This window comes from Narcine bancroftii, chromosome 3 (genome assembly GCF_036971445.1).
Source record: "Narcine bancroftii isolate sNarBan1 chromosome 3, sNarBan1.hap1, whole genome shotgun sequence".
Taxonomy (NCBI): Eukaryota; Metazoa; Chordata; class Chondrichthyes; order Torpediniformes; family Narcinidae; genus Narcine; species Narcine bancroftii.
Window position 1 is genome coordinate 208,494,510 of NC_091471.1, and position 13,508 is coordinate 208,508,017.

The 13,508-nt window shown below is 44.8% G+C and overlaps 1 protein-coding gene across 4 annotated transcripts in view; it reads left to right on the forward strand.

The window, feature by feature from the left end:
* Window positions 1–13,508, forward strand: part of fhip1aa (FHF complex subunit HOOK interacting protein 1Aa) — a 192,913-nt gene that overhangs the window by 91,953 nt on the left and 87,452 nt on the right. For all 4 annotated transcript variants that reach the window (XM_069926449.1, XM_069926451.1, XM_069926448.1 and 1 more), the window contains exon 3: window positions 5,135–5,758. In XM_069926449.1, the coding sequence (XP_069782550.1) occupies window positions 5,135–5,758 (624 nt within the window). The remainder of the gene's footprint in view (window positions 1–5,134; window positions 5,759–13,508) is intronic.

Genomic DNA, 13,508 nt, shown 5'->3' on the forward strand with positions numbered 1-13,508 from the left:
GACAACTGGGGAAAAATGGCAGGTATTTTTGGACAACTTTCACAGGTTTCAGGACAAATTTATTCCAAATTGGAGGAAAGGCTCTAGGAGATGCAAATGGCAGCCGTGGCTAACTAATGAAATCAAGTGTAATATCAAATCCAAAGTGAGTAAGTATAGGATAGCGAAGCAGAGTGGGAAGTTAGAGGATTGGGAAACCTTCAAAGAGCATCAGAGGGTAACTAAGAAAGTCATAAGAGAGGGGAAAATGAAGTATGAGAGGAAATTAGCAAATAATATAATGGAGGATAGCAAAAGCTTTTTTAAATATGTGAAGAGGAAGAAATTGGTTCGGTCTAAAATTGGTCCATTAAAAATGGAAAAGGGTGAAATTATTATCGGAAACGAGGAGATGGCTGAGGAATTTAACAAATACTTTGCAACTGTCTTCATCAAGGAGGATATAGGTTATGGTCAGTTAGGGGGTAGTGGTCATGCGGTATCAAGAGACTTGGGGAACTTTCCTGGGGAAGTAGGGGATCTAATGGATATCCGGATCCAGAAACAGGAGGTTGTGAGTAAATTGTTGGGACTGAGGGCTGATAAATCCCCAGGGCCTGATAGGCTGCATCCCAGGGTGCTTAAAGAAGTTGCTATGGAAATTGTGGAAGCACTGGTCGACATTTTCCAAAGTTCCATAGATTCGGGGGAGGTCCCTGAGGATTGGAGAGTGGCTGATGTGGTGCCGATTTTTAAGAAGGGAGGGAGGGAGAAAATGGGAAATTATAGACCGGTCAGCCTGACGTCGGTGGTGGGGAAGATATTGGAGTCTATCATAAAAGGATTAATAGCAGAACACTTAGGCAGAAATTATAGTATAAGGGCTAGTCAGCATGGATTCCTTAAGGGTAAGTCATGCTTGACTAACCTTCTGGAATTTTTCGAGGATGTGACAAAGAGGGTGGACTTGGGAGAGCCAGTGGATGTGGTGTATTTGGACTTCCAGAAGGCCTTTGATAAGGTACCGCACGGGAGACTAGTGGGCAAGATCAGGGAGCATGGTATTGGAGGTAAGGTGCTGACATGGATAGGAAATTGGTTAAGAAATAAGAAACAAAGGGTTGGGGTAAGCGGGTCTATTTCAGGATGGCAGGATGTGACGAGTGGAGTGCCGCAGGGATCGGTATTGGGTCCTCAGTTGTTTGTAATTTATGTAAATGATTTGGATGAGGGGATTATTAATAACTTGAGCAAATTTGCAGATGACACGAAACTGGGTGGCGGTGTGAGGAGGATGTCAGGAAAATGCAGAGGGACTTGGACAGGTTGGGGGAGTGGGCTGCTGAATGGAAGATGACGTTCAATGTAAGCAAATGTGAGGTTATCCATTTTGGGGGCAATAATAGGAAAGCTGAGTATTATTTAAATGGAGACAAGCTAGGGAGTGGGGAGGAGCAAATGGATCTGGGAGTACTTGTTCACTGGTCACTGAAGACTAGCATGCAGGTTCAGAAAGCTGTGAAGAAGGCAAATGGCATGTTGGCTTTCATAAAGAGGGGATTGGAGTATAGGAACTTCTGCAGTTGTACAGGGCCCTGGTGAGACCCCACCTGGAGTATTGCGTCCAGTTCTGGTCTCCAATTTTGAGGAAGGACATACTAGCTATAGAGGGTGTGTAGCGCAGATTTACAAGGTTAGTTCCAGGGATGGCGGGGTTGACATATCCTGAAAGGCTAGAAAAACTGGACTTGTATCTGATGGAGTTTAGAAGGATGAGGGGGGACATGATTGAGGTATACAAAATTATCAGGGAGATAGACAGGGTGAAGTCAGATTACTTGTTCCCAATGATGGGGGAGACGAGGACTAGAGGGCATAGTTTAAGAATACAGGGTAGGCCCTTTAGGATGGAGATGAGAAAACATTTTTTTACCCAGAGAAGTGTGAATCTGTGGAATGCTCTGCCACAGAGGGTGGTAGAGGCAGATTCGCTGATTATGTTCAAAAGAGAGTTAGATAAGACTCTAGTGGGCAAAGGAGTTAAGGGTTATGGGGATAAGGCTGGAAAGGGGTACTGATGGTAGTGATCAGCCATAATCTGTAAAATGGCGGTGCTGGCTCGACGGGCCGAAGGGCCTACTCCAGCTTCTATTGTCTATTGTCTATTGGAGGGTTTCTATCCAGCCACTTTTGCAATTGCTCTTTTCAGAAATCAGATGATAAGAGTATAGATAAAATTAATGAGGGTCAAATTTTCTTTGGAAAATAAATTGTTGTACTCCATTGGGAGGTTAAATCTGGCAATAAGGGTCAGTGGCAAGGGGGGCATTCGCAGGCATTGCCTCCCCAAACAACGTATTGTGAGCACCCCCCACCTGACCTGGTGTATTTTGTAGGCTGTTCTTTTAAAATTCTATGGACAATGCCAATCTCCCTGTTAATCTCTGGCTGGTGATGTGCTTTGATGATTCTTGAAAGGTACCTATCTCAGCGCATATCTGCCACTGACGCCTTCACATGTAGGTCACTTTGTAGGAGTTGTAGCAAGCATTGCACTTGATCCAAATACTGGTCCCTCGGCCTTGAGCTGCACTCTTCGGCTTCCCACCCCTCTGGCTCTGAGATCCCACGTCGCTCTTGCGTGCAGGTGGACATTCTAGGGTTATCCCCCAACAGCATCTGTGGATACTTCCCTGGATTCCCCTAGAGCTGCCTCTCTCCTCCACCTTGGGTGCTTGCCATTGCTCCCTAATAATTTGCTGATCAGGAAACCTCAGAACAAAGCCTGGATCTTCACTGTAGCCCTCACCTGGCTGGCGATTTCTCGCCAACCTTGGTGACCTCTCCAAGACACTCGGATAATAGTGGCAGCTCTGGTTCTCTCTTGATCATAGGTAGTGTCAAGCCCAGTGGTTGATGTGCTTCGAGCAACCTTCTCTGCAGCAGGGATCTAAAGACTGCTGGCCTGTGCACTGGGGACTTCAGTAGACAGGTGCCTCCTGTTCATATACTTCTGCAGTGGGGGGGGGGGGGAATCCTGGTTGATGTTACCCATCTTCTCCCGCTGCCTAGATCCTGTGGCAGCTTTGGGACTGGGCGGAGAGGCACAGAGCTTGTCTGGCAAAGAGGTATTTCAACCTCCTGCTTTGTCTGTTGATGCCGCTGCTGGCGGCAGCAGGGAACCAGCAGCCATGGAGAGTTCCATGCCCATCTCTGTCATCTGGTGCCAACACGCTGGCATCGCAACATTTGGCGCAGCTCTGCTCAATGCGGGATAAATGGGAAAAATGGCACTTTTTCTTCCTTAACCATAATCCCCCTCACAGCTGGGACTGTTTTGCCAGGTGCTAGAGCCAGGGAAATGCAGAGCAATTCCAGTTGTGTGGGGGGGTGGGGGGTGGTAAGGAAGATGAAGACAGCCATTTTGCCTGTTCAAACTGCATTGAACAAGGTGCTGACCTGTGCCGAAGTGGCCTGATGAGATGCCTGTCTGGAATGCTCAAGTGAGCCTTGGCAGTGCAGCACTGCAGCCCTGGAATTGAGATTATTGGGCTAGGGACTTGGATATTGGGCGGGTAAAGTGAGGTCAGTGGCGCACCCCTGTACTCTGCCCCACCTCCCATATCCTAGATATGCCTATGTGTATGGGGCCTCGCCTTAGGTTATGTAGTTTATACTTAAATTCACCATCATACATGTCATACGATTTATTTTGTGATCACTCACTAAAGGTTAATCCAATTTAGCATAAAATGTCATGTTAATACAGATTTTGCAATCACTCTTTTAGTCAGTGTTCAGACAGGCAATAAAATATTAAAATATTTTCTTTGCACTTTAATGATGACATTAACTTTATAAATAATTCTTGCAGCTTAGTATGCTTTTCTTCATTTTTATTGCATTTTAATTAAAAAAAAAGTTTTGTTACTTAATTATTGCTTCTTCTAATTACATTGTTTGTTACCATAATTCTGCATATAAACCTGTTGGATTAGTTGAACTTGTTCTTTGGATTGCTGGTCTGAGCTTGTCCTGGATTCCAAAAATATAAACAAAACTTAAATTGTAAGGTGTTACAATCAACCGGTTCTGTTGTGACAGTTTATTTTGAATGATCTTGAAATTCAGAAACAAGTTCAGAGAATACAGAGATATTAATCAAGTTCAGCACCCTCCACCAAGTGGAACGAATCCCAATTATTTTTTTAAAGCTCAACCATGTTAATGATTGACAATTCTCAACCAGCTCCAAATGTGATACTGATTTTTGTTTCAATCTGGTGCATGACCCACTGATTTTTTCCAGCAACTTCAGTTTTTGTTTTATATGGCACTTGCTTGTTTCAAAATAAATTATTGTATGTTCTCATTCTACTTAAACGTAGATATATATTTTAATGCACTTGAAGTGACATTAAGAGAATATCGTTCCATGGGAAAACACCAAATTCATGTACTGTAGACATTGGCTGTCATTTATTTAAAGCGTTAAAAAGTAGGTCAGACCCTGTTGGAGTTTATTTTCTTGTGGTAATTCGCTGGTTAACTTCAAATTCCTTTTATGTTAATGCAGCCATTACCTTCTTTATGATTAATTTTACTCCAACCATGTATCCATTTCAATCCTTTACAGTTTTCAAAAGCAGAATGGAGATGAAGACAGTATTTCCACCAATGCCCGTGACTCCAAATGTAATAACTACATAATCACTCATTTCTTTACATTTGTGAACTGTTTGAAAAAATAAATGCATTAACTTGATGGATATACTGGCGATGCATCATGTTTATCTAAAGATGTGTTAAACAGAGGAGCTATCTTTCTAGTTCCATTTTTCCTCTTGCCCCTGCAATTTATGCCCATCAGTTCCTCTTTTTGATTCTTCTTGCCTTTAAACTATAACCGTTCAGAATTTGCAATAGTCCGTTAATGTAACAGAACCAACTGCAGCACCTCCATCTTTCCCATAAGTTTTAGATAGTGAAAGCAAAACTTAGACCTTCTCTTTATCATCCAGTGGATCTGTGGCCTGTGAGTGAACTTTGCCATGGAAACGTTTTTAAACAACCTGTTGTACATTGTAATTTGGAGTGTCCAAAGAACAACTTCTTTGTTAAATTTGATTAATTTAAACAAATTTTACCTCTTCAGGTGATTAAGATTCTCGAGAAGCATGACCCACTGAAGAGCTCTAGCACAAGATATGGGATTATTCCTCCCGATGAAGCGAGCGCAGTCCAGAATTATGTTGAGCACATGATCTTTCTGCTGATTGAGGAGCAAGCTGAAGATACTGCCATGGGTCCCATCCTAGAGTTTGTGGTGACGGAAAATGTCATGGAGAAGCTGTTCTTGTGGAGTCTTCGAAGGGAGTTCACGGACAAAATGAAAATCGAGCAAATAAAGATGTATGAGATGTTGGTCACCCAATGTCGCCAGCCGTTATTGCACCACAAGCCAATTCTGAAACCTTTAATGATGATGTTAAGTGCATGTTCTGGGACCACCACTTCTTTTGTGGAGAATGAGCTTGTTTTACTACTTAACCAGCTCTGTTCCATCCTGGCCAAAGACCCTTCCATCCTGGAACTCTTTTTCCATACTAGTGAAGATCAGGGAGCAACAAACTTCCTAATTTTCTCACTGCTAATCCCCTACATTCATCGAGAAGGAATCATTGGGCAACAAGCTCGAGATGCTTTGCTGTTTATCATGTCTATCTCAGCCGAACATGATGTGGCAAAACACATTGTGGATAATACATATTTTTGTCCGGTAAGAGTTTAAGCAGCAGTGTTGGTAATAATGGCACATTTTGATAAGGGGGATCTCAAAATTCACAACCTGAAAATCACTGTTATTACATAGAGCTCCGGTCAGTTCATTCATCCACAGTAGAAGTACCTAATACAATATTTCATAATAGTTCTGTTCTTAAGAAATATCTTATTACGTACATTTCTACCTGCTATATAGCTGCCACTTTGAAAGAGTTTGATTTTTTTTTTACTCAACCTACCATCTCACTTGTCCTGTGCGTAGAGTATCATTGCTGGAAAAAGTGCCAATATGTGACATTTTCAAGTTGATAAAAATCCTTTTAATCAAAATGGTCATACCTTGGCCCACACTCCTATTCTGTGCAACTATTTAAGTTTCTTAATATGAGGCTGGGTATGTACCTAACTATGAGACAGCTTCCTCCTTATGTGGAGGCTAACATGTCATACTTTGCATTAGCCCTTTGCTTTACAGATTGACTCTCCTAAGGAAGAGATTTAAGCGGTGATGACTATTTCCAAACTGTGCTGTGCAGAGCATCAATTTTGAGTCAGGACTGTAGTAGTATTTGTTGATCAAATTGCACGCAGCAGTCAGAGAATTGAATTTATAACTGCAGATATTATATGTCCTCTCCAGTGGAAAACTGGGTAGTGATTTTAAAAAGAGGAATTTGTGTCTGTCTCCAAAGATTGTGGGACATTTGTGTCATTTTAATACTAAAATTGCAGGTTTCAGATAAAATCTCTTGTTCTGTAGTGCTAAAGACTACATTGGGATAAAGGGGTTTTGTGGGAATGATAGATCCTCTCACCTGTAATACCATGGTCAGGCATATTACTCCTTGTGAGTGAAAGAATATGAAATCCCACTGTGAAATGTATGTAGAATTCATGTATTTAAAAATTAATCAGGTCAGAGCATTTTTAAGCAGAATTGATATAAAAGTTGTCATCAGAACAATTGTATTATATACTTAAATACATTTACCATTGGACTGATTCCAGAGCTTTGTGAATGCCTCCTCTTTTTACAACACAACTGGCTTAGTGTTGTTTGGCAGTTTGTCTAGTATCCTGTACTGGGCATAGAAATTTTGCCTCTACACTGAAAATACCAAAGTTCCGATAAAGGGTTGACTGTTCTTTTTCTCCCACTTAAGCTACTCGACCCACTAAGTTCTTCCAGCAGAGTTTGTATTGCTTCATTTTCCAGCATCTGCAATCTCTTTTGTGTCTTCAATTATTGAAAAACACTTAGAAACACAAAAACTGTAGATGCTAGAATCTTGAGCAAAAAGTGAGTAGCTGGATGGACTCAGTGGGTCAAGCAGCATCTATGGGTGGAAATGGTCAGTGTTGGGACCTTGTATTGAGAGTGGGTAAGTAGAGAGTCTCTACAGATGGTCATGACCCAAAACGTTGGCTGGCTATTTGAATCCATGGATGATCTCTGAACCGCTGGGCCCCTCTAGCTTCTCACATTTACTCCTGGCTGGACCTCCAAATACCACTCTCTACAAAAATCCTACCGCCTGTATTTTAACTTGCATCAAGTCCCATTGACTCATTATTCGGACCTCTATTAACTGTTGATCCATTGGCAACTTGATCTTAAACATATTATTTTTGTGTCTCCATGTTTGTACCTCTCCTTATTTCAGCCATATCTTCATCCTCTACATTACTCTGAGAAAGTTCAAATTTATTGTCATAATCTTTCTTTTTTTCTTTCTTTGGCTTGGCTTCGCGGACGAAGATTTATGGAGGGGTAATGTCCACGTCAGCTGCAGGCTCGTTTGTGGCTGACAAGTCCGATGCGGGACAGGCAGACACGGTTGCAGTGGTTGCAAGGGAAAATTGGTTGGTTGGGGTTGGGTGTTGGGTTTTTCCTCCTTTGTCTTTTGTCAGTGAGGTGGGCTCTGCGGTCATCTTCAAAGGAGGTTGCTGCCTGCCGAACTGTGAGGCGCCAAGATGCTCGGTTTGAGGTGATATCAGCCCACTGGCGGTGGTCAATGTGGCAGGCACCAAGAGATCTCTTTGGGCAGTCCTTGTACTTCTTCTTTGGTGCACCTCTGTCTCGGTGGCCAGTGGCGAGCTCGCCATATAACACGATCTTGGGAAGGCGATGGTCCTCCATTCTGGAGACGTGACCTACCCAGCGCAGTTGGATCTTCAGCAGCGTGGACTCGATGCTGTCGACCTCTGCCATCTCGAGTACTTCGACGTTAGGGATGAAAGCGCTCCAATGGATGTTGAGGATGGAGCGGAGACAACGCTGGTGGAAGCGTTCTAGGAGCCGTAGGTGGTGCCGATAGAGGACCCATGATTTGGAGCCGAACAGGAGTGTGGGTATGACAACGGCTCTGTATACGCTAATCTTTGTGAGGTTTTTCAGTTGGTTGTTTATTATTGTATTGTTTATTGTTGTATGTATTATTGTCATAATACATACATGATATCACGTACAACCCTGAGATTCTTTTTCCTGTTGGCCATGCAGAATTTCTGCTTATTGGTGGTGTAAGCCATACTCAAGAAAAATATACATTGTAGCGTGTGCGCTACTGCAAAGTGTGGAAATAATAACACACACACAAAAAGTGGAAGTCAAAGACTGATTTATTCTCTCCCTACTGCTGATGACAGGAGCGCCCGCTGTGGAGGTGGTCACCTGGGACGAAGGTCATTAGCCCCCGTGGGGTCTGTCCGGTCAATGCATTCATCGGCTATCTTGAGTACCAGGTCATCCTGGTCAGTGGGCTGCTACACAACACCCCAAAAAACCTGTGATCAGAGCGTTGGTCACCACTTTTGGTGGCCTACCTGTGTCGCAGGGGCTGAGTGGAGATTGGTTGGCTAATATCCATATACGCTGGCTTGAGGCGGTCGATGGTGAAAGTTTCTTACTTACCACCGATAACCAGCTCACATGTCCACCCCTCATGTGGCCATTGCAGAGGTGTCCAGTGTGCACCCTTCAGAATGAAAATGTACTCACAGGTCTCTAAAATTTAGGGAATGTAGGACTTGCCTTAGCCATGCGGTAGAGGGGCTAGAGTACCCAGTCTTTCCCTCAGATTAGTCACTGAGGCTGTTGGATCCTCTAGATCAGGGGCGTCAAACTCAAATTCACAAATGGCCAAAATTAAAAACTTGGACTAAGTCGTGGACCAAACTAAATATTTATTGAAAATTTTCAACAACATCTGCATGTTTTCTCTTCTTTCAACATATGTAATGTTAAACTTTTTCTTATTAAAATAAATGTTTAATAATAGTTTTGGTTAAACTCTTTCCAGAAGAAGCAGTAACAAATGAGAAATAAAATATTCAATAAATAATATTTCTCTATAGCCTTTAAGCTCCTTTTAAATGTATTTTTTTTCACAAGCCAACAAGTCAAAAAAATAACAATTTGCTTCAATGAAAATCCAATCTTTCAACTACGAACAGTCCAAAGTGAACCAAAGAAAATATTAATCCAAGCTTAGCTTGCTACACTGTGATTTACTCTGATGCACCTGGGTCTAAACCAGATACTTGGCATCTCTTCATAGATGCAAGTTCATCAAACTCTGGTCAGAGTTTGCCTCCCACCTGTCTTGAAAGGTCCTGTTTTCTGTCTTTCGTTTGGCCATTTTTCGTAAGGGGTTTATTACATGTGAGTTAGGTGACAGGTCGCAGATACTAATGAAAGTAAAGAGAGGAGGTGGGGGCGATTAGCAGGCTGACGGGCCGGCGCCAACGCATTTGCAAAGCATTCTGGGATTTGTAGTATTAGCTGTGCATGCGCTATACTGGCACGGCGGCCAGCGGGCCAGCTCTAATACATATTTGATATGATTTTGCGGGCCAAATATAATTATATCACGGGCCAAATTTGGCCCGCAGGCCTGAGTTTGACGTGTGTGCTCCAGATCCTTAGAAGTGGGCAAGAACTCCCCTGGTATCACCAAAGGCATGCCGTACACCATCTTGGCTGCTGAGGCATTGAAATCTTCTTTCGGTGTGGGGCAGATCCCCAGGAGGACCCAGGGTGGCTCACCTGCCCAGTTTAGCCCCTTGAGCCGAGCCATCAAGGCTGCCTTTAGGTGCCTGTAGAATCAATCCATTGGCCTGAGGGTGATAGGCCCTGGTATGGTGCAGCTTGTGGCCAGTACCGCCCAGAGGCCCAAAGTGAACTGTGTACCTCTATCGGAGGTCATATGCTCCGGGACTCTGAACCTTGACACCCAGGTGTTAATCAGTGCACTGCCGCAGGTCTCAATGGTTGTGTTGGCCAGTGGGACTGCTTGCAGTCACCTTGTAGAGTGGTCAATCATGTGAGGAGATATCTTGCCCCATGGGAGACCATTAGCGGCCCTATAACATCAATATAGATGTAGCTGAACCTACATCACTGCTGGCATGATGGGGCAGGATTTGCCGTTGGAGAAATCACAGAGGAGCGTCTGATCACCTGGCCCGATGGTGACATCTTCTAGCCTGAGCCCGGAAGCTGCCATTTTGTATTCCGGGATCTCCGTGTCTTCCTGCTATGCCTTAGTGAATAAGTCATCATGTTGGTCTTACCTGCGATGTGTTGAATGTCTGTGGTGAACTCAAGAACATATGAGAGGTGTTGCTGCTTCCTGGTCAACCATGGGGTCCGACATTTTATGGAAGGCAGAGGTTAATGGTTTATTGTCCTTGAAGACCCTGAATTGTCTACCTTCCAAAAAATCCTGAAGTGCCTGACTGTCATGTATAGTGCCAATAGCTCCCGCTCAAAGGCACTATATTTGAGTTTTGGTGGCTGGAGGTGCCTGCTAAAGAAGGCCAGGGGCTGCCATTGCCTTTCAATGAATTGCTCCAGTACGCCTCCTACCGCTGTGCTGGAGGGTCTACTGTGAGAGCAGTTGGCGCCTCTGGCCTGGGTGTACCAGAAGGGTGCCATTGGCCAGTGCATCCTTGGCCTTCTTGACCACCTCCGAGGCCTCATTGTCCCAGGTAATGTCTTTACCTTTCTCCGTCATGAGTCTGAAAAGGGGTCGCATAATGCGGGCCACTGCTGGTATGAATCGGTGATAAAAAATTAAGCATACTGGCGAATTTTTGCAACCCTTAACTGTGCAGGGCTTGGCGAAGTGCCGACAGCCCCTACCTTTTCGGGGAGGGGTTTCGCTCAGTGCCTGTTGATTCGATGCCCCAGGAAGTTAATAATTTGCAACCTGAACTGGCACTAAGTTCAAATTCCTGCAACCAGGCACACAGTCACCTTAGATGGGCTGCGTGCTCTATGTGATTTTGGCTGGCGATGAGAATGCCATCCAAATAGATGAATGCGAATAGAAGATTCCGGCTCACCCCATCCATCAGCCTCTGGAAGATCTATAATGCGTTCTTAAGTCCAAAGGGCATTCTCAGGAACTCAAAAGTCCAAAGTGGGTACTGATGGCAGTTTTGGTGTCGTCATCATGAAGGACCAATATCTGGTAATAGCTCCTGATGAGGTAGACTTTTGAAAATACCCGTGCCCCTTGTAAGTTAGCGATAAAGTCATAGATATGGGGGCGCGGGGTACCTATCAGGTGTGGAGGTCTCATTGAGGCGGTGACAGTCACCACATGCCTTCAATACCATGTGCAGGGGGGAGGCCCAGGGGCTGTCGGAATACCATACTATCCCCAGATCTTTCATTTTAAAAACTCCTCCTTATCGAGGGTGAGCTTCTTGGGGGGAAGGCAGTGCGCCCTGGGGTGGGGTGGGGGGCAATAAGTGAGAATGTGGTGCCTCACCCCATGCTTCGGTTCAATGGAGGAAAATTATGGTGCCACGATCAAAGGTAACTCTGCTAGAATCCGCATAAATGCTTTGTCAAAGTAACGGAGTCGAGGTGGGGGACAGGTAACTTGGCTTCCCCCAGGGGCATCATTTGAAATGTTCTGGCAAATACCAAATGCTGCCCTTTAAGGCCCACCAGCTGACAGTGACATCACAGGAAGTCTGCTCCCAGGAGCAGTTGCACCATAGCAGCAATCGTGAATGTCTGCATTATCTGGTTGCTGCCAAAGCAGAGAGGGACGGTGCGGGTATCATAAGTTCATATGGTGGTGCTGTTCGCTACCCTCAGTGCCAGACCTGACTTGCCATTCTGGGTATTGAGACCAAAGGGGGGGGTGGTGGGGTGGGGGGGGGGGGAAGGACGCTTATTTCTGCGCTGGTATCAATGAGGAAGTGGGTTCTGAATAGAGTCCCACACGTGGAAGAGGCTGTCACGTTGGCCAACCACCGCAGCCATTATGCATTTCCGTGAAACTCGCAGGGTGGGCGGCATCGATAGGCCCCTGCACCCCATCTTTGGTGATAGTAACAGTACTGTTGGGTTGGGGGGTCCATTTGCCTCTTTGTTTGCTGCGGCCTTGTTGCCAGCTGTGTGCGGGGCCTAGCAATTTGCTCCACTGAAGCGCCATTTTCTTTCTTTGTTCTTCAGAGCATGTTCACCTGGGTTGGAACTTTCCTGAGGTCGCTGAAGTCCTCATTAGCAAACAAGAGTCGGATATCTTTGGGCAGTGGCCCTGTCCCCCAATCCATCCATATGCAACAATTGGGCAGCACGCTTCCACTATGAGAGCCTGAAGGTGCGGGTTAATAGCTCCTTGAGGGCATCGTATTTGCCTTGCTCTGGAGGCTGCTGTAGAAAGTCAACAGCCCTTGTTGCCGTGTCCTGGTCGAGTGAGCTTACCACGTAGTGGTAATGTGTGTCATCAGCGGTGATCTGTCGGAGGTGCAATTAGTCCTCAGCCTGCAACGAAACTGCATGAAGAGCCGCTTGGTCCATCGTCTTTGGGTCCAACTGGTGGTTGGACCTGCTGGGGTCACCAATGTAGTGTGGTTGCTACCTCGAAGTGTGGAAAGAAGACGCACACACACAAGAAGTTGAAGACTGATTTATTGCTATAGCAGCTCTGCTTATAATCTCTCGTTGCTGCTGAGAACAGGAGTGAAGTCAAAGCAGTGCCGGCCTCAGATTGGTCGGTGCTCCCGCCGTTGCTCGTTGTTTCCCACCATGCAGGTTTTCACCTGGGATGAAAATCATTGGCCCTTGCGAAGTATGCGCAGTCTCTGCGTTTATCGGCCATCTTGTGTACCAGGTTGTATTCCAGTTAGTGGGCCGCTTCAACATATGCAAAAGAGAGAAATGTAAATGAAGAATTAACTGTAAACATATTGACTGTGCAAATGCAGAAAAAAAAATTTAGTATTTATATATTCAGTGCAAAATAAAAGTCTTTAAATGAGTCTCTGGCTGAGCTTGTTGTTTAGGAGTCTGATGGTGGAGGAGTAGCAACTGTTCCTGAACCTGGTGGTACAAAGCTTGTGGCACCTGGACCTCTTTACTGATGTCAGCAGTGAGAACAGAGCATGCTGTGGGTGTTGTGGATCCTTGATAATTGCTGCTACTCACCGATGGCAGTGTTCCATGTAGATTTTCTGGATGATGGAGAGAGATTTGGCAGTGATGTACTGGGCTGTCTCCACTACCTTTTGCAGGGCTTCCTGCTAAGAAGCAGTGATGTCCCCACATCAGGCCATGATGCAGCCAGTCAGCACACTTTCCACAGCATCTGTAGAAATTTGACAAGATTTCCAATATAATAATCAACCTCCTCACTCTCCTGAGAAAACAGTCACTGATGTGCTTTCTTCATGATAACATTAGTATGTTGGGTCCTCCAAGATAGTGATCCCAGGAATTTAAA